This window comes from Argopecten irradians, chromosome 11 (genome assembly GCF_041381155.1).
Source record: "Argopecten irradians isolate NY chromosome 11, Ai_NY, whole genome shotgun sequence".
Lineage (NCBI taxonomy): Eukaryota > Metazoa > Mollusca > Bivalvia > Pectinida > Pectinidae > Argopecten > Argopecten irradians.
Genome location: NC_091144.1, coordinates 27,469,106 through 27,490,871, shown reverse-complemented (window position 1 = coordinate 27,490,871; position 21,766 = coordinate 27,469,106). Strand labels below are relative to the sequence as shown.

At 35.1% G+C, this 21,766-nt stretch overlaps 2 protein-coding genes across 2 annotated transcripts; one reads left to right on the top strand and one right to left on the bottom strand.

The window, feature by feature from the left end:
* The first annotated feature begins 85 nt into the window (after nucleotides 1–85).
* Nucleotides 86–6,823, top strand: LOC138335172 (complement C1q tumor necrosis factor-related protein 7-like). Its single transcript, XM_069284140.1, has 7 exons — nucleotides 86–2,566; nucleotides 3,157–3,209; nucleotides 3,470–3,526; nucleotides 4,423–4,500; nucleotides 5,344–5,412; nucleotides 5,793–6,128; nucleotides 6,397–6,823. Exons 1-7 carry the CDS (start codon nucleotides 2,265–2,267, stop codon nucleotides 6,795–6,797), a joined length of 1,296 nt encoding a protein of 431 aa, XP_069140241.1. The 5' UTR covers nucleotides 86–2,264; the 3' UTR covers nucleotides 6,798–6,823.
* Nucleotides 6,824–8,218: 1,395 nt separating this feature from the next.
* On the bottom strand, nucleotides 8,219–21,765 carry LOC138335171 (cilia- and flagella-associated protein 206-like). Its single transcript, XM_069284138.1, has 16 exons — nucleotides 21,632–21,765; nucleotides 19,381–19,519; nucleotides 18,816–18,899; nucleotides 18,325–18,415; nucleotides 17,577–17,765; nucleotides 14,387–14,545; nucleotides 13,480–13,572; nucleotides 12,816–12,928; nucleotides 12,510–12,629; nucleotides 11,637–11,741; nucleotides 11,269–11,355; nucleotides 10,871–11,118; nucleotides 10,270–10,369; nucleotides 9,737–9,880; nucleotides 9,465–9,553; nucleotides 8,219–8,563 (listed from the first exon to the last, which is right to left on the bottom strand). The coding sequence occupies exons 2-16, from the start codon at nucleotides 19,486–19,488 to the stop codon at nucleotides 8,419–8,421; spliced, it is 1,875 nt and encodes a 624-aa protein (XP_069140239.1). The 5' UTR covers nucleotides 19,489–19,519; nucleotides 21,632–21,765; the 3' UTR covers nucleotides 8,219–8,418.
* Nucleotide 21,766: the final 1 nt, after the last annotated feature.

Genomic DNA, 21,766 nt, shown 5'->3' with positions numbered 1-21,766 from the left:
ATATCACGACAGTAATGATGTATCCATGATATGATATAATTGTACATATATGTATATTTCCAATAACAATTAAATCGATATGTAAATAACAATAACCTACCGTTAGCTGATATTTCCAGACGAAGCCGTACTTACCAACTGTGCTATATGTATAGAAAGAGAAAGTAATTTTATAAATAAAACCAGATCAGCCTTTAATCACACCATATATAAAATAAATATGCAACATATTCTTGGAAATGTTAAGCCTTGTATTAGTCTTGTGCTATTCATATTTCATTATACTACATTCGTGAGCAAATCTATGTATGTATGGAGAATTGATTTGCAGTCGCGGTGTTCTTCGAACTTATTTCAAAATGTCGAGATATTATAGTTTGTGAAATTTGCAATGAATGAATTTGGGGGTAGGGTTAGAAGAAAACTACATTTCTTTTAAAATACCCCGCTATATATACCTTGAGATACTTCTGTTGAAATACAAATGCTATTCAAGATTTAGATATGGTCTCGGCTATTGGAGTAGGTATATGTATTATGTGTTGTCTTCAGCCCGTGAAAATCGATTTGCACTGAAATTCGATTAAGAAACTAATTTTGAGTTTTGAAATAAGTTTTGAGAAATTTCAGTTGAAGCATCATTGAGATTACTAGTATGAGAAATAAACTTTATTTGAAAAAACTCCTGAATTGCACAGGATTTGTTGTATTATTATTTAATTACCATTTGCAATAATCTATGCAATTCCTTATCCACTGAGATAATGACAAATCGTATTTTAAAGCCCTCAACTCCATAAAAATATATAATTAAGAATAAAAACATATCCCTTCGTATCCATTCGAAATACCCAAACCCAAATCAAATATCAGAACATCACATTATTTTCTTTTTTTTAAGCATTTAACCTCCACACCTCATATGATTATTGATGGATACTTATTCCATTTATTGTTCAAGGACAAAATGATATTTCTTTGTTCTTATCGTTTCTATTTGCACTTTACAATACATGGTTTCCTGGTGCTCTGGTCGTCCTCTGCGATACACCCTCAGATAAGCATGACGTGACCGGCGCGAGTCTTGTTACAATAGAGGAGGCTCATTACCTCGCGTGTCAAGCAACCTGGACATAGAAGAAGAAAGTATGGTTAAAACATGGCTTGATGTCCTTTAGATATATGATTGAAAACGACATTGAGAAAGAGAGACGACAATAGGGTCAACTTGAAATAGATAAAATGCAATATCAAACGAAAGAATCTTTCGAAATTATTTGTTTATTTCAGTTTTTAACAAAAATTGGTTTTTGTTCACAACTAATCAAATACTGTAAAGGAACACGTCACTGAGCAAAAATATCATGGCGTTAATTGTATTTTCTGTAGGTTTAAAGATTAGCAATTAATGCAAATTCTTCACCATTCTAACCCATTCAAAATTAGTTTTATGCTAAAATTTCAATTCGCCAAAATAATTACAAACAAATGCTAATTGATATCTCGTTTTCTTTATCTGTGCTATCGAGTTTCAGAAGGTTAACTTTCTATGTGCTTTCCATCAAGAACGTATTAAGAACTTTTACTTTAAGTTATATGTGTCGTATTTTTCATACTCACGAAGCAAGAAGAGCTTTTAATAAGTTATTCATCACCAAAAACCACCAACATTTTGAGAATTGCAATATTTACAATGCAAGGGTTTTCATTTTATAACTACGAATAAGAGCTAAAAATGTGGAAAAAATGATTCTATTTACATATACCGCGCAGTGAAATAAGTACATACGGTCAGACCATGTAGCCAAGGTGTGGTCTTCTATTTGTATTATCAATTTTACAGTGTTATTATTAATCGCAAAGCGATTTACAATATATCCTCTTTTACTCCAAAATAAATTCTGTATTGTAACTAATGTTTATAAGGCATCATACATGTCTGTCCATTTGAATGATTTTCATAACTTAATTCATTAAAGCTTATGGTTGTCAGCAGTTAACAGAATAAAAAATAACATGTCAAAATTTTCGCCCAGTTATGGCATATTCATATTGTTGTATCAAGAATTAAAAGAAAGAAAAGTAAAAAAAAATCACTGTAAATGAGATCATAAAGCGATATTGATATCAAGGAAATGATACCATAACCATGCAATAGGCACGAACTGACCCATTAGTCTATGAGGTGCTCGGTTCTGTAGGCGTCTTATCAGAGAGAAAGTGATTTTAGTCTGCGACTCGTGCCTACAGTCCTCACTGTGATTATGAAGTTTGTAATTGTATTGTCAATTGTACTCACTGGTTTGAGTGGCCGGGTCCAAACCCACAAGGTCCAGGAACTTAGAGACAAAGTGGATGCGATCTTGGTACAATGTCAGTCTTGGAGGGACGAGGAGAGAGAGGTAATACATAACCTTCAAAAGCAAATTGTAGAGGTAAGACAACATGATGAAATTAGGAAGAGAGAGATTGTGGAGCTAAGGAGGAAAAATAAAATCCTGGAAAAAAAGTCTGAGCATCTTGACAACCTCTACAAAACTTTGCAAATTAAATACGACGAGCTGAGGTAAGAACTGAAGTTTCATTTGTATTCGCGATTTTTTGAAATATGCATATATGCCAACCCTTTGAAAAGAAATATACGGAGATGTGATTTGGAATGATCGGTTGAATCGAGAAATCTCGCAAACGGACGCAATCTTAAATGTTCATACAGCTTATCCTATTTTCCTTCTCGATATTAGTTCCTTGTTTTTCCCGACAATATGAGACCAAATTTCTTGTTATAATTTGAGATTATGATGTCACTACGATATTTGAGTCGAAGAGAATTAGTGAGCGCATAGTCTGGTTTCATAAATGACCGGTTTGTCGGAGTGTCTCCATTCTGGAACACCTAGTAATACCGTTATACCTTGGGATTCTCTCTTCGATTTTGTTTTGTTTATTTGTTATCGTTAATCAACCTACACTATTGGAATTTTGTACGTAAATTCTGCACATTTATATATTTTTCATTTATTATAGAATTTCAGGTCAATTAAAGGAAAAGATTTCTTGACTTGAAATTCAGGTTAGGAAATATTGTCTGTGTATATGATCTTTGTTTGCTGCTTGAAAAAAAAACTATGAATGTGACGTTTTGTGTCTTTACAGGAGCCGAGCTGCTGATTATATCCCCGTTCAAAGTAAGAGACGGAGACTTGCACGTAAGTAATACTAACTCCGTGAAACTAAACACTTAAATAGTTCTATACGACAAATATACAAAGATTATGCTTCTTTTTTCAAATTACTTATTCACAAACAAATTCCATCGAAAACGTGTTTTATCTCTATCATAGTTTCATGTGTATGCGACATCCTGAACATACAACATTGATCATGAACACCATATCCATGGTGCTTTACTATAGAGTGTTAATATGCCTTATAATATCACTTTCATTGCTGTTATGACACTTTTCAGAATACCATCCGTCCTTCAGTTTAAGTAACCAATGGCCTTCGTCAACAAACGCACCAGGTGAGTCACCTCATTTCGTTCTAGATATAAACTTTATAATCATTGTACCACAAGCAAAACAAAATAAAAAACGAAGTATGCAATTAATCACATGTACCTGGTTAATCAATCATCGTTAGTGTTCTCAATCGTTAGTCGTAATTTCGTAATCTTTTCTGTAGCATTCGTCATTTCGCACATCGTATCTGTAGCATTCTCCATTACCTCCATTACCTCTACCTTGTATCTGCTATCTGAAACATTCTCCATCACTAGTATAGCCTTTCTCGGTCATAGTATCATCCACTATCAGTATCTCTTAATGTTGCATCTATTGTATGTATGAAGCATTATTCGCGAGGATAGCGCTACTTGGTTGCCTAATGTTAGAGAGTTTAGTCATAGGTACAACCCATTTCACCCAATTTGTTTATTTGCTCAGTGGGGAATTCAATAGCGGATCTCTACACAAAGTTATGTCCAACTGTCCATAATCCTCTTTCACTCGTGTCTAACCATCACATTAAGAGTCAAATAGAACATCAATTTGCACATTGTCACTCTCCAATAGCACTCTCCATCATTAGCAGCTTTCAATTAAGACCTGTTGAATAATTATAACCATAGTCATTATAATAGAAACCCATGCATCATCTTCTGGAGACAGTCGATCAAAAGTCATAATTGGATTACCATACAAGAACTACAGTTCAGAACACATCAAATCCTCATATTTCCCCTGAAGTATTCAACTGACATGTTCTTCAGTGATAGTTACCATACCACTTACTTCATCTAGACATTTAAAGCATTTTTTTCAAAGTTGGAAAATGAACTCAGCTTTGTATACTCTTTGTGATGATCATACTTCACGATTTTTCCTGACTTTTTCATTCTCAACATTATTTCGTCTTCAGTAACAGTCGGAAGCACAATGACTACCACTACCTCTTCTCCTTCAGTCCATAACTGGATAGGATTTGGCCCTGTCGTATGTGAGTATTTGCATATTAATTTTGCATTCATTTGTTCATACATTCATGTATTACTATAGACCGTTCAAATAAATATGAATGCTTGCCTCGTTTTCGATATTTCATTAATATTCATATAATTATAATAGCATCTCATTAAGAACCACTTATATAAACTAAACTAACCCAACCAAATCAGAAAACCAAAGCGTGACTATTATGACGTCACCAATACCAACTGATCCTATACCGCCTAATGGATGTAATCAACGATACTAAACGCATTTTTAATTTACTCTCAACTTATCAGCAAAGACGATAAAATATAAGCAAAAAGGATTTTCTCTGCTGAGAAGTAAAATGATTTCTAAGACTAACAGTTTTATCAAACAGAATTTTGGCAATGGGGGTTCATACAATAGCTCAACTTGCTTTCCTTGAAGAGTATCACACTGTATAATATTGGCTGGGTAATTATGGAATACAATTCATATGTTGGTGTGCTTGATTTTGAGCTATTGTGAATCAAAGATGACTATTTGACGTAATTTGTAAGAAATCTTCGTTCAAATAAACTTCAATTTTGCACTCTTATGATCGGTTTTTGAGATTGAATTCAGATTTCAACACCATTTAAGTATTTTTTCTCTAAGATATAGCGGTTTCTTTCTTCTCGGCTCATTAACTAACCCTGAAAAAATATTTTAGATCTCTTTTCAGTCATTTCTGGAATTTTAGTGGTGAAAGTTGAAGGGAGTTTAATGAAAATAAATGATACAGAAAAAATGCAAATGTATGATGAAAACAAATGCTTAGTACTCTGATGTACCAGCGTAAAAAATGAAGAAGAAAATATGTTTACAGCCTCAGTTGGCAGCACCACACCCTCTCGTTCAGCTCATGGATGGTTTGAGTTTGGTAACCAAAACTCAGGTACGTGATTTACTTCGATTCTTTTCAAGTTTATTCCTTGTAGAAAGATCGGGGGACTAGAGGATGTAGTAACGAAAGTATTCTATTGTTTAGATAAACATTATAAACAACGTCAAATACTTGTAGAAGGCATGGCCTTATATTCTCTGCATGCACTTGTTGTCTCGATTGTTTGATTTGTATTATGTGGATATCGTCGATGATGCACAAAATACATAGTCTGACAGGGCATCTGGTTCTTTACCTTTCATACTTTAGATAAGTTATGTGAGCGTAAATGACCGTAACACCTGGAACCCATTAACATTAAAACAATCCATATATTGTAGGAGTAAATACATTTCACAACTTACACGAATTGGTTTAATTTTATTCCATAGGGCCGACTGCATCACCTGGAAGTTCAGGGTCAGGCTTCACATCCTCAACAGCACAAGGAAGCAAGGGAACCTCCACTCCAATCGGTAGTACAACCATCACAAGCCAAAAAGGTAGCAACGGCGCCACTGCTCAGCAAGGGAATTCAACATTTACTACACAACAAGCGGGCACAGGGCCAACAGGGAAACCTTGTGGTACTTCACAAGTAGTCACTATATGTCAGAAAGGAGACATAGGTCCTCCTGGTCCGACAGGTCTCACGGGGCAGACTGGACCACGTGGACCGAAAGGTGACCCTGGTCCTAAAGGAGATTCGGCAGCTCCGATAATTCCCGGTAAATATTTGCATTTTTTCCTATAATAGTTTCTGTTGGATGTTATGTTTTCAGATATGTATTTGTATGTGATACATGCATCAACAAAAATGCCTGTATGCTTTTTGTAATGCGTCATTTTGGAAAATTCTTGTTTCAAGGCATTTGATAGGAGCAGTTCCTATTGGGCCCCATTTTTTCTCAATTTATATCTTGAATTTTATCGTAATTCGATTTCTTAATTTGCTGTAAATTTACTAACGTCAGGTCATCTCCATGGTATTTTCAGATCGCATCGCATTCTATGCAACACTTCAACGAACAATAGATGTGCATATGGGTTTGACCTTGACATACACACAAGTTCTGACAAACGCTGGAAATCGCTACGATCCAAACACTGGAGTATTCACGTGCAGTATATCCGGTGTGTATGTGTTTACATGGTCGACCGGAGTTGGAAAAAACGATTTTGTCAACACGGAACTTTTGAAAAACGGACAAATGACGAACATGCAAATCACGACAGGATCATCTACACATGAAATGTCGACGTCACACACCGCTGTGCTGGCTCTTCAAGACAACGACCGCGTGCAAGTGACCGTGTACAGAGTAAATTCTAGCGGGAAGGCTTTTGTTTTGGGTGACGCCTCGTCATTTTCTGGATTTTTATTGTTTCCTTATTAGAATAAAAACTGATTAACTATTTCTCATTTGAATGTTTGTAGATATTGTAAGAATATCCATCTTTCGTTTGCAATATTTAGTAAATTTTACCAATAAAGTTTCTGTTTCATATGTTAACGCGACCCATTAAACTACCTTCCTGATATTGAAAAGGATATTAAAACCATTTCCTCATATACCTATCAAAGTTGATCCAGTTGATACATAGGCCGATATGATTTACGCTCAGAATGAAGAGCATTGGAAGCCACGCAAATAAATAGTGCTCATGTGGGTCATATAATGGTGGTTGGATTTCTAGGTCCAGTGAAAAGTTGAGTGAGAGCATCGTCCTCTCTACTTCGTTATAGTTTATAGGACAGGATCAACATTTTAATGATTCGTCCCATCTAAACTTCAATGTCCTTCGGGACACAGCTGACCGTATGCAATTCAGTGCTGCGAAATTAAATCATATGTCTTTTGTATATAATTATTCGAATAATGTATGTGTTGCTGTTTAATGTTCGAATGGAGCGCAGTTCAAATTTGGTGGCTGGCATACGGTAGTAACGATGGTATAAGACGCTCAGTAAAACATTATTGGTTTTAGTGTCTTTCATGGTCCGGAATTCACACAATGATTCAAACTTGACGGAATATCATGTTCTAGAAAGATCAATATTTCAATGTCTTCTTCAAAGACTAGGAAGAGAAGTAGCCTGAGATACGATTGTCCTGTCTGATGTCAGGGTCGGAGTATCTCGGACTAGAACAGGAGATGAATATGAACCGTAATATATCATTAACTCTGTGTTATTATTTCATCATGTTGTGTTAGGTAACTTAATGGCAGATTTCTCAAGACAGGATTAGCACCTGGAGATGGAAGTTTCTTACAATGACTTTGATTATCAGCGGCGATGGTCCCAGTTTGAGGCAGTATTGCCAAGCGGGATATTCGTAGGAATACTCATAGGAAATGGGCTGTACTGAGAAATTTACAGTTCTTCGTAGACAAAAAAGGGTGAAGGTATGTATTGTTCTTGACATTGTTTTGAAACTAAAATGCAGAATATTGCAATCGACTTTTTGTTTCATGGATTATGCAAGATTTTTTTTCTTAGGATTGGTAGGTTTTATTTAAGATATTGTTCCCATTAAGTCACATTTCCATATCTTTAAAGAAGGAAAAGAAGCCCAATCTTTTTAAGGGCCTTAAACTGTTAGGTTTGTAAGTTCAAAGCTGTGTTCTTTACGGGAAACAATTGTTTGTCTGTTCTTGTTTTAGTAGATAAAAATTAGAAATCATCGGCACTGTATCACTTCTAAGAATATGTTTCAGGCTAGAGATACAAATGATCAGTCTTTTAGTAATGTAATGCACTAAGGAAACTTAAAAAGGGTAAATTCTATTAAATTCAAATACCAATACATTGAAATATAAAAATATATCATAAGTATTTATTTTACATAATTTGCCTAATACACATATTAATTTCAGCACATAAGCAATATCTTAAAGTCAGTTTTATCACATTAACAATCAATGTCCAAGTTCAATATCACAGAGAAAGTCCAATGAACATTGTAGTGCGGTGTATTATCCAGAAATGTACAAAAGTAATCTCCCTTTGTTGTGTTACGTCTGGTCGACATCGATTGTGAGGTCTACTTTGCCCATCTCAGTGGCAGTGGTCATGCCGCCGCCCCTCAGGCCCGCCAGGAATACCTGAGGACGAGGCACATTGGTGTAGGCGTCGGTCTTTGTCTGGGTCATGTTTTCTCTGTAAAGACAAGTACATGTTTTCAATTAGTCGCTGTTCAAAATACACGATTGGGACCTCCACCTTAATTTTACACAAAATGAAAATAATTGTTGTTAATTTTTGCCAGTCAATGAATGTTATATAGAAAACTTGTATGGTCAAGTGAACTCCATCAAAACACTCTTTTTGCATGATCGTAAAAGGCGACTTAAATTGGGGTCTTATCTTTTCTTCCTAATGACTTTATCCTTCCTATTGTGGCCAACGTTTCCCTTGGCTCTGAGTTTTACCATACCATGGTCTACAAAAGTGGGTATATATATAGTTCCTTTATTAACCCCCCGACATTCACACACCAATGGACTGCATAAAGAGAACGTCCTTAAATGACCTTTGGGTGTTAATAGGACGTTTAGTCCAACCAACTACTCATTCAACCAACCTTTTCAAATGTATACCATGAGTAGGAGGCGCTGTTTGGTATCGAGATCAAAGAGCTTTTTTATTAAATTATTGTACATAATCAGCCCTTCATTATACATTGCTGTCTTCTCCTTTGAGCAGATGTTATAATTTTAATGCATGAAAAATCATGTTGGCATTTCACAAATTGAGCATACAACTCCTGCAAAAGTATGTTTGACCCCAGTAGACCCAGTCTTAAGAGTATGTTTTTGACTCCCAAAAACCAGAGTTGGCTCTTGGCTTTGAAGCACATGTCTTCAGATTTCAGAGAAATGATGATTTGACTTCTGAATCTGCTAAAAGTCAAGGGTCAATCGGATAGCTTAAAGGAACTCAGGAATTATTCATGATATTCAAGACTTTTCTCGATGACAAATTTATACTATTTATAGAATTCCAATATTCTATTGAACATAATAAAAGATTTGAGAGTAAAGTAGAGAAGATGACTTACTTTGGAGGCCAGACTTGGATGGCGGTATCCCGTCTCATATTACTGAGGTTGGTCTGTACTGAATGTGTTATCCTTGTCCGTAAGTTGGCCTGGAAATAAAAACAAAATTTTCTCAAAACTCCACATGTTAGCAACTTCACTTACACAGGCTCACTTTAACTTTATACTGTAAATTAACTTATTTTCAAGGCACTTAATTTCGCTTTTCCTTGCCCAATTAGTCTTGCAATTGAGTCTGTGTTGGTGAAAATTATTATTGGTATTGTACTTACCAGTTTTATAGCCTTCCGTCGGAGTTCCCATTCGTTCCACTCGTATGACTTAACAATGTTGGCCTCTAGTAGATGGGTGTCAGTCTGTGTTCCACTATCACACTTGGTGACTGGCTTCTCTATCATACGCCCCTGGTCCTTACCCTATTAAGTCAGTAGACAATAGTTAATTATATGTAGTGTAAATTTCTATCAAACATATCTATCTTTATTGTTGCAGGTACATTTTGCTGTAATTTAGCGTTCCATGGTCAATTCCCTTAATTTTGGGTGCTCATTTTATAGAGCTAAGATGTTGACAAAAAAAGTGATTTTCTTTTGTAAATGCAATAAATTTTGACTAGATACCATTATGGGTAAAGATGCTCTATTACTTCCCTTGAATTTAGAGGGGTACATAGGGAAAAAGAGGTACCTGATATGAATGCTTGGGTATATGGTACCAGTCAAAAAATTGGAGACACACGGAGAATTTGAAATATCACGCTTCTACCATCAAAATTTAATCTAATTCTTTCCTAATGGTCACTCACCTGTGAGTAAGGTGTTATAGAGGCAAACTGTGTGTGTAATTCTAAAAGTTGTATCAACTCCGGACTCTTCTTGGCTCCTTCTGCTACCAAACGTATATACCTGGGTAGGCAAGTTACATATCAGAAATATAGTGAGTCGCTTTGAAATAATGTATATGATCAGTATGGATTTCAAATAATCACTAATGGGGTTCAAATTATAATAAATAGAAATATGATTTTTATAAGAAACTGAGTGACTAATTTAATAGGGGCTTATTGAACATGAGTGTAAATGACAAAACATATTTTAAATTTCTATAAATCTTTGATGGACCTGCTAAAGTTAAAACAAGCTTTTGAAGCTATATGTAAACTAAAATCCAATATTGTTCTTATTGCATAAACACAACTACATGTATACACTTGGTTAAAAAAAGATGTAAAAGTGAAAAAGGAAAAACTTATTATTAACAACATTATGAAATAAAAGTTAAACGAAAAATCATGACAGCAAAACCATATGATGGAAAACAATAAATAAAATTATTCTCATAATCAAATGTCCCCATAACAAATTATACTCATAACAGACAGGAGTATTAAAGACAAGAAAGCGTACCCGTCTGGATTTTGTGTAAACTCATAAGCTGCTTGTTTGGAGGAGAATGCATAGTAGTGGTCTTTATATCGTAGTACACCGATCTCTGGATTACTGGGTATCAGCAGACGGTCAAAGTTCCCTAACGCCCACGCACAGAAACTTCTGTATTGTATGGGTAATTTATTGAAGTTCTTTGTAGTTTCAGGATACAGCCAATCAAAATCTTTCAGTTCTTTGGGATTAATTCTGTTTTCTGGTCCACTTGTCTGAAAAAGTATTTCATGATTTATTAAACAATAATTGTATAACAAATGCAAATTTACAGGAAATACTGTTTGAAAATTTAGAAATGACTATTGTAAGTCAACTCTTAAACCCTAGTCATATTTTTAACAGTAAAACAGTATGATACTTACCTCATGCATGCGTTGTTCATCTGTCTTGATAACGGCTCCCTCTAAGAAAGGAGCTAACACCTCATCACTGAACAATTCTCTGTGTCCCTGCGATAACAAAGAAAAAAACCAGCGATATATATTCAAACTTAACATAACTGTAAACCAACTATCTTTTGCAGCTACCAAATTTCACGATTTCTGCTTCAAAATATTTTCGCAGAGATTAAGTTAAGCGGATTTAAAGTTGAATGAACCACAAATAACACCAGTTGGAGTTGACTATCTTAAAATCTTCTTCTATGGATTCTAATAAGGTTAATGATTTTAGAGATGATAGGTATCAGAATGAAGGTAGCCTGATGAGGGTTATATCAGGATATACTTACCCTTGAGAATGGCTCCAAGCTGGCCAGGATGTTACTGAGGACACTGAGAAGGACCATTTCATCCTGGAAACAGCTCCACAACTGGGACAGGTGGATGAACTGGGGCTGTAAAGCAAATAAGGATCTATTTTATAGGAGCTGTCATGGTAATTTAATCACAGTATTTGTTAAAGATACTCCACCGTCCACAGAGCATGTATTCACGATACTCATCATTTGAACAATAATTGTTGTTCACTCATGTAAATTAACACAAAAATAACTTGCTTTGCTTTTGGTGGATATGTAATCAGTACTCCATTCCATATATAACATAGTGTAATGGAATTTTTTATCTTGATATAAGACGAGATGCTCAAACTGTTCAATTGTGGTATTGGTGTAATTTAAGTAACTGCAGAAAAGTTCTAATTCATCTGCTCCTGTATTTGATAGAGGAAAAATTGTGGTAAAGTATCATTAAGAAGAAGATAATTGTTGGCAGTCAATGATAATTTTCAATGTTTTTTTTTAATACATTCTACTTCATGAATATTGAATGACAGCTAGGTCACCAGTTTGTTTCGTTACTTGTTCGTACATTTATTGTGACATGTGCAATCAAAAGACCTAATATCATGATCAATTAGCTGCCCATTAGAACTATAAAATAAATAAATAATATTATCAGCATCATATGCCACTAAACACAGAATAAGAGCATTTTGATAGAAAGATACAAATCTGGAATGCCTGATACAAACTGAATGATGTTGACAGTCAGAATTATTTCACGTCATAACATCATGTTGTAGAAAATAGAAGACTTGGAGAGAAGAGATAGACCTGACATATTGAAATAGACTCTTGTACATGTACACAATGGACACTTACATAAACCTGGGCTGTAGGGACAGCAGTTTTGGACTGAACTGTGGCCTGGAGTTGTTCCATCCGTGTGGCCAGCTGTTGTTCTAGCTGTTCAACCTGCTGGGCACAGCTGATCACATCATTCTACAAGGGGAGGTAAAAAGTTTAAAACAAGGGAGATAATGCAAGGGGAGATAACAAAATGAAATTGCATTTATAACATTAGAGTAATTGCAGGAATTATGCAGGTACAGAAGGGACAAAGATTTTGGATGTTTCTTAAGGAATTACCTTAGACATATTTCTGTAAATTGTACCTAAGTAACTTACTAAGATAACTCTGAGGAAAGCCTCGTGTTGTCGTGTGTTTATGAGAGAGTCCTTGACAAGCTGTGTTGAAGGACCTTCTTGACTGTCACTGCTTTGCATCTTCTCTATCAAAGCTGAAAAGATTCAATTAATTTTTTTTTTTTAAATCATAGCTATTAGTTTCTTTCAAATTTAAAAGAGAATATCATTGGCACTAATTTGTACAATAAGATCCTGGGCACTTAATAGTGATACTATTCAAGAACCATTCATGTTGGCTCAGATGGTGAATCAAGATGTCTCATTGTGGAAAGATTCAACATGAAATGAAGAATCAGCACAGTAAAGCGCTGACTACTAAATTAACAATGGTGATAAACTTTTAAACTTACTGATAAAAGAATAATGACATGACTGTGACACTTCATTTCTATCATGTTAATTGGTTTAACATTCTATTAACAGCCAGGTTCACTTAAGAATATGCCAGATTTAGGAGGTGGAGGAAAACCACGGTACACAGAGAAAAACCACCAACTAGCAACCAGCAGTCAGTACCTGCAGGCAACTGCCCATGTGAGATTTGAACTTGCAACCCAGAGGTGGAGGGCTTGTGATAATATGTCTTGATACCTTAACAACTCGACGAATGTGGTCCCTTATTTCTATCACATTTAGTCTGTACCTGTGTAGTTAGCAGCACATCGCAGTGCAGCTTGGACCTCAGAATCTACATTCTGTGTTGTTGCTGGCACAGCTTCATTCAAAATGGCAGGTACTGAAACAAAAAAATATAAATTCTGATGAAGACTGCCAATGTACATGCACTTACAGATGCTGCAATTGAATCACTTTGGGCATTATCTGAATGCCTTTTCAGCAGGAAACTCAAATAAGGATAAAACTTGAAAAACACATGTATTCAAAGCTTAGCAAAAACATCCACACCTGGATATTTTTATCACATAATCCGCCTGATATCAAGTGATTTCACCTGTGTATTATTTTTGCGTAGGTCACTAGTGTGATATGACCTAGACCGACTCTCATTGGCTGGAAACTCATTGTGACGTCAGACAGAAACAATAAAATGACGTTAGGAATAATTACGTGAAGTCAGGATTACAAGGCTCGCGGGACAAAGGCGGCCTCTGCTAGATATCTGGAATACATTTTGTCGTGAAATTCTCTGTTATGTAGGTATATGTAGTTATGTGATAAAAAGTATCTTAAATTTATATTCATTTCATATGGGATTTTATGAAACTTGTCTCAAAGTTTTAATTATTGCTTGCCAAGGTTCGCAAAAATAAAAACTTCTTAGACGCATTTCACATAATCCTCATATGAAATGAACACTATGTAAGATCCTATGTTTACTTATCAATACAGCTGCTGATATATACAGTGTAACTTGTCTAAACTTGATGTCATCAGGATAAAAATATTTGGTAGGTATAACCAGGTTTTCAGATAATTCAAGTAATTCCATACAAGTACACAATAATAGACAGAAATCCAGATAAGACAAGGGTCGGTTTTGACAAGTTATACTGTAGTAAGATACAGGGTACTGGCCACTGTAGACTTACAATCATCTATTCCCTCTCCTCCTTTCCCACATTCCTTGTTGAAAAGACGAATACCAGTGACAATCATGGTGAGTTCCAAGAGTTGTCTTTCCTTGTCTCGCTTGGTCAGGGACATAAATGTGCCAAGTTCCGTCTGAGGAAACACACTCTGGAGAGCAGCTGTCAAAACAAGGGAGTATAAATGTTACATAAAGTCAAAATACTCAGGGGTCGAGGGTAGTAGTGTGGGATGGAGAGAGAAGAAGGGGAGATGATATTCTGAAATCAAGTATAAATCTCTCAGAAGATTGATGTAAAAATGAGAGATAACATCTAGCATCTGTAACAGGAAAAGAGAAAATGCAGCGGCCAGACCGGGACTTGGACCCCAGATCTCCGTACACTTACTGAATGCTCTATGCTATCGCTGAGCTACCAGGTTACCAATGATTGACTCAGTCAAATCCTGCTACATATCATTAACACTTTGAAGTAAAAACACAGTAAATATTGCCAAAAACTTAATACGTACTCCTCTAATCTAGAGATTATCAGAACAGATCCAACATACACTGTATGGCTGGCTGCTATAAAGGCAAGGGGAAGTAAATGCTATGTTTTCATGAATGCTACTTCAAGAATTGATTACATGTACATTGTATGAAGCTTTATCATCCAATACTAATGACCATGATCAAGATATCAAAAACTTATTTCGAATTTCGTCTTTGCATAATATACTGGTGACCTGGTAGCTCAGAGATGGCGTAGAGCATTCAGTTATACTTGTGGGTAGGTATCGATTGTGACGTTAAAATGAACAAAAAATTAGGCCGTTTACTCCTAACAAGAGGCCCATGGGCCTTAGCGGTCACCTGAGTTCAGACACAGAATGAAACAAAGACATGCATATAAACACTATAAATATATATTGGCCCATCAGGCCCTTGAAGTCAGTCAGTGACTTTATAAATTTTTAATCTATGAAGATTATTTGGTTCCATCAAATCTGTGAATTCAGGAGAAAGATTTTTGAAATGTTATCCATTTTGACCCCTTTTGGCCCCACCCCTCTCGCCCCTGGGAGTCGGCCAGGACCAATATGGATATGATGTTAAATGCTATCTCAGGCTAATAATTCTAACCCAGATTGACTAATTTCCTATGAAAACTAAGCAAATAATGTTCCTAAATGTGTTTTTCCTATATAAACTATAGTAAATTTGACCCCCTCCCTAGGGGAAAATCTGAGATCCCAGGGCCATGAAATTCACAAATTTTTGTAAAGGGCCTTAAGACCTTCCAATCTATCAAGAGTATCTGGTTCCATCAAATCTGTGAATTCAAAAAGAAGATTTTTGAAATTACCATTTTGACCCCTTTTGGCTCCGCCCTTCTGGCCCCTGGGGGTCAGCCATGACCAGTATGGATATGATGTTAAAATGCTATTTCAGGCTAATAATTCTAACCCAGTTTGACTAATTTCCTATGAAAAATAGGCAAATAATGTTCATAAATGTGTTTTTCCTATATAAACTAAAGTAAACTTGACCCCCTCCCCAGGGGGAAACATGAGACCCCAGGGTCATATTATTCACAATTTTTGTAAAGGACTTTAAGACCTTTCCATCTATGCAGAGTATTTGATTCTACCAGTTCCAGAATTTCAGAAGAAGATTTTTGAAGTTTTAGCCTATTTGACCGGTTTTGGGACCGCCCCTAAGGCCCCTGGGGATCAGTCATGGAAAATTTGGTAATAAGATTCAATGGCCATCACATAGGGATAATTCTGACTACAATTGACTAATTTCCTATTATAATGACTAAATAATGCTCAAAAATGTGTTTTCCATATATAAACTTATATATAGTAAACTTAACCCCCTCCCTAGGGGGAAACCTGAGACCTAAGGGTCATATAATTCACAATTTTCATAAAACACCCTAAGACCTGTCCATCTATGAAGAGTATTTGCTTCTACCATTTCCAGTATTTAAGAAGAAGATTTTTATAGTTTTAGCCTATTTGGTTCTTTTGGCCCCGCCCCTCTGCCCCGAGGGGGTTGACCAGGACCAATATAGATATGATATTAAAATGTTATCTCATGCTTATAATTCTAAACAAGTTTGACTCATTTCGTATTAAAATTGAGCAAAAAATGCTCATAAATGTGTTTTCACTATATAAACTATAGTAAACTTGACCCCCTCCCCAGGGGGAAACGTGAGACCCCAGGGTCATATAATTCACAATTTTGGTAAAGGACCTCAAGACCTTTCCATCTATGAAGAGTATGTGATTCTACCATTTCCAGAATTTCAGAAGAAGATTTTTGAAGATATAGCCTATTTGACCCCTTTTGACCCCGCCCCTAAGGCCCCTGGGGGTCAGTCATGTAAAATTGGTTAATAGGATTCAATGGCAATCTCATACTGATAATTCTGACAATATTTGACTCATTTCCTATTACAAATGATCAAATAATACTCAAAAATGTGTTTTCCCTATATAAAACTATAGTAAACTTAACCCCCTCCCCAGGGGGAAACCTGAGACCCCAGGGTCATATAATTCACAATTTTTGTAAAGGACCTTATGACCTTTCTATCTATGAAGAGTATTTAATTCCATCACATCTGTGAGTGGAGAAGAAGATTTTTGAAATTTTAGTCAATTTTACCCCTTTTGGCCCCTCCCATAGCTCCCTGGGGGGTGGGGACCATATAATTCACAATTTTGATTGGCCTTATGCCTTAGAAGGTTTGTGCAAAATTTCATTGAAATTGCTTCGGCAGTTTTGGAGAAGAAGTCGAAAATGTAAATTGTTTACGGACATACGACGCACGACGGACGGACGACGGACAAAAGGCGATTAGAATAGGTCACTTGAGACTTCGTCTCAGGTGACCCTAAAAATTTGACATTTGAATTTTGCATTCATTGAAAAAACATGACAGTACTGACTTGCAAGGACAGATAACTCTGTAATAAGCAAAAAGAGAAGAGACGAACTTCTAATTGAACGTTTATTTTTTCATTTCAAAATATATTTTCATAAATCAAATAGATTAACATGGATCAGGTATCAAGCAAAGCCTATGTACACTCACCCATACTGAATATACATGACGACATATAGAGGAAGGGGGAAAGTAGGGTTCATTGTTGGATTGATATTGAACTGTGATTTCTTCTTTACTCTTTCCATACCTGTTGCTTCTCTGACCACAGCTATGTCTGTAGGACTCCCGAGACCAGACCGTAGCAGGACAGCTGACACAATTTTTCTGTACAGACTTTCCAGCTCCTCGCGAGTTCTCGCCCGACTGTCGGTGATCTCACGAATCACAGGCTGCAGACGTGATTCCAAGACTCGTCTGTGTTCCTCCAGGAAATCAGCTAAAATAACATCATGATTTTAGAATACTGTAAACATACTTATTTTAGCGGTAGTTTTATTTTAGATTTATTTTAGCAGTAGTTTCATTTTAATTCATGAATAGTACTAAATTTTGTAAAAGGTTACTTCCAGTATTGAACCATTAAATTGTACTAATTCATATCTGCACTAATGAATCCTAATTTACATTTTTTCATATTTGCACTAAAATTCTATTAAAATAAGTATTTTTACATTAATAACCCATTTAAAATAAACAGAGATTTGATAAATAGCCAATGTAAATATATATAATATTGATATGTGTAGGTTTTTGTTTGAATGAACCAATTAAAATTGATACAAATCATGCGTACTGTTCTTTTTCACAGAGATATTAATTAACTCCTACACCCCTGAAGATGCATTTGAACTCTACCAATTCTACAACTGGAAGAACACATTATAAAATTTAAGGGGTGGATAGGTTAAGATGATGTGTCATTATCAGTTGATGAAAAAAACGTTTTGTAAAATTTGATATTGCAGATTGGCAGATTGAACACATTTCATACTCACATCTAGTTGTGTAATTCATATCAAAGTACACCTGCATTTTGACTGTATCGAGGGCCGGTGATCTGGAGTCCATAAGCCGCTCCACACATAGCTGTGAATAGTTAAATAATTCTTCACATACTGTTTGTATTTTCTTACAAACAAACAATTATACTTTTATAAATTATAGAGACTAATTTGGAGGCAAAATTTGAAATATTGATAATGACTTATAATGCTGAACATTTTATTGAAATTCTTAGAATATGCCAAACAATCTAATTAATGCGCAACAAATATTAAAAATTTTGAGTTCACCCAAAAATTCAGCAGCAGAGAATAAATAGGATCATCATTGTGTTTATATAAAGAATCCTCCTTTTATAAACACAAGAAATATTTCTTATTTGTATCCTAAACAATCAATATAATTTCTGACATATATTAAATATACAAGTCACTATGGAGACGTAAATCTGGCATTTCATGAAACTTAAAATAATGGACAGTACCTTGATAAGTTTCTGCACATCATCTTTTGTTAATGTTCGATCTACATTAAATTCATTTGAAGGTTCTAACACAACAGCTTTTACCTGAAATAATAACAAAACAAACATTTATTACAACCAATAGTCTCCAAAGAACCTACAGTAAGATTTTATTTTTAAGTACTATCATTACAGTTAGCGTGTACTGAAAACCAACTTATTTACATGTGTGATTAAATATCACAATAGGAAATAGTGCGCTCCATGGAATTTGCCTCTGTTCAATTGGCATTCATTTCGGCTGTGAATGCCAACTGAAAGACGATCAATGCTTAAATAATTCATGAAAATTAATCACCGTAAATAGTCATTATGCATTCAAATCCAAAATTCAGTTGACGCAAAAAACAAGTTGGTAATAACAGCATGATCTTTATGGTATGAAAAAAAATTACATCTGTAGTATATCTTTGTACTCAAATTCAGCAAAAACTATATTAATGATCATGCAAGGTCTTTAATAAAAATGTGGTTATATGCAATAATAAGCACTTGGATTTGATATGAAGAAGGTATTCATACTTACCATAAATGCCACAAGAGTTTCTGACACAGCCTGACCTTTACTGGCACATTCTTGAGCAATTTCTCTTATTATATTTTTGATGACACTTTCTGCTTGAGCTCGTGACATCTTGCCTTTATAGTCTCAGTAATACTACAACCTGAATATTTTGAAATAGAAAGGGAGAAAACATGTGTCATTTAAAATATTTGTCCAACAAATGCAGTTTAAACACCAATAAATAACAAAAAGTAAAAATAATTCTTTAAACATACCATATAACAGTAGTCTTCAAGTTTGTAAGACTGCTATGGTTTCATAATAGTAAAATTAATTAAATTCAGCATCGTGAATTCTACCTTCATGTGACAGGGATCTATCTAGGTTTTGGGGGAAACTACCCTTTTTCAAAATAGGGGAAAAGTTTGGCGAAATATAGGGGAATTTGAATCATCTTATTTTGGTCCAAAATTATATGCATTTTGACGAAAAAGTACTGTAAAACAACTAATTTTATATTTTTAGATTTAGAGATTTAGTTAAGCAAGATTTTAAGCTCAATAATGAAAAATTTGAGTTAATCATAAAATATGCAGTAGCTGTATGATAAATATGAAGAAATTTGCAAACAAAAGTCTAAAAAAATTAATGAAAAATAAGTCACAGGGGAAATTGTGTTACAAAAACGGTAATTTTTTAGCTTCAAATGGGGAATTTTTAAATCTTCAGGGGAATTTTAGGCCAGAGGGGAATTCATTCCTTGAGGGGAAATTTACCCATAAACGGTAATAAATCAGAGCTAGAATTCTTCCTTCATGTGATAGTGATGTTTTCTTTTCTTTGTGTGTGTGTTTGTGTGTTTTTTAATTTGGGTAAAGTATAAATAAACTGCCTCATGATGCAATGAGTTGGAAGGACCACCTGTGGAAAGATGTACAATTATAAATACTGTGGCAACAAGAGAGGAATAATCCTTGATACTACAGGGGATAATATCACTGACATTTTATCCATTTCATCAAGTTCAGCAGAAAAAAACTGACCATGCAATCACAGGCCTGCAGATACTTCCTTTGAAGATTACAGTGAGTCAGACACCGAACTTCAAAGCAACACATTCAAACACAATGAACATACTATATATACTAAACTATTTTACTAGTTTTATTATGAGAAAGTTCAGTAGTGGATATAACATCAGTGATAGTAAACCCTGGAATATCTAGGATGGAGAGGAACCACCTGTCATTAGTACTGTTTTCTCTTATCTGATATATACACGTACAGCTCAACAACTTGACAAAGACGACAACTGTATGTACTTAAGTTGGTACTCGTCTGAAGCAATTTTTTACCAATAGTTCTAAAAGTACCAATTCTATAGTATGAAATCTACACATTAACACCATAACTTGGTGAAGATAGACATTCTAGTCAACATTTACATTTTTGTATGTCATATTAGGGATTTATTACAGAACATGTACATGTACTGCTGAATTAGTACTTAGCTGCAATATTGTAGCTCAAAAGACTTTTTGACAGAAAATGTTGTCGTCTTTAGAGCTACAATTGGTGCCTATTACTGCTAATGGAGCAAAGTAATGATTATGCAAACCGTTATAAAACGTTTGTTTGCATTTTTATCGTACTTGTTTGATATCGCTTACCTACTAGGCAATAAAATTCAACCACATAAAATATCGAATTCTCATCGAGGCATTATTTTTATACATAATACATATGAAGGTCTTTCTGAAGAGAATCTATACAGCAAGTCCACAAATTGTGAATTTGACGTCTTTTGAGCGGTACGGTAAATATTAAGAATGGTTGTTATGCTTGTTTTGGACAAAACTTATATGTAAATGCATGTATACGCATAAAATAATTGGAAACCTACAAAAAAGTAGAGAAAACTATGCCCGAGTGATTTTCGGAGGCAGTGCTCCACTACGACACATAGGGACCAATTCGTACCCGGCCGAAAGGTATAGTAGGCCGGGTACGTATATTCGTTCTACTGAATTAGTGGATACGTCACTTAAGTAAAATTGTACATATATCGATAACATCTACTATAAGACGGGAAAATGAAAATTGTATGTTTAGTGTCATCCTTCTGTAGTAACGTCTTCATAAGGTTACAAATGTAAACACCGAGTGTTTGGAAAAAGGGTTCCTTGGCATCCTTGCAAAACGACAATATTAGCACAGCACATGAATTCAAGGTTTATCAGATGTAGAACATTTGTTATCTGATTACACTTACCACAAATAAATGCTTAAAATGAAGTGAATATAGACCATAACTATATATCTGTTATTTCTAAGGAAGTCAGAACCCTCCGATGTCCACCATATTGTTTATGTCCATGGATACGTCTTGCGCGCGCATATTCCGGAA

Excerpts from the sequence above, each read along its gene's own strand:
- LOC138335172 (XM_069284140.1), top strand. The coding sequence starts at position 2,265 with ATGAAGTTTGTAATTGTATTGTCAATTGTACTCACTGGTTTGAGTGGC. Across the intron at positions 5,413-5,792 it reads GTTTGGTAACCAAAACTCAG|GGCCGACTGCATCACCTGGA; the intron begins GTACGTGATTTA and ends TTTATTCCATAG. Across the intron at positions 6,129-6,396 it reads GGCAGCTCCGATAATTCCCG|ATCGCATCGCATTCTATGCA; the intron begins GTAAATATTTGC and ends TGGTATTTTCAG.
- LOC138335171 (XM_069284138.1), bottom strand. The coding sequence starts at position 19,488 with ATGTCACGAGCTCAAGCAGAAAGTGTCATCAAAAATATAATAAGAGAA. Across the intron at positions 17,766-18,324 it reads TATGAATTACACAACTAGAT|CTGATTTCCTGGAGGAACAC; the intron begins GTGAGTATGAAA and ends ATGTTATTTTAG. Across the intron at positions 8,564-9,464 it reads ATCCAAGTCTGGCCTCCAAA|AGAAAACATGACCCAGACAA; the intron begins GTAAGTCATCTT and ends TTGTCTTTACAG.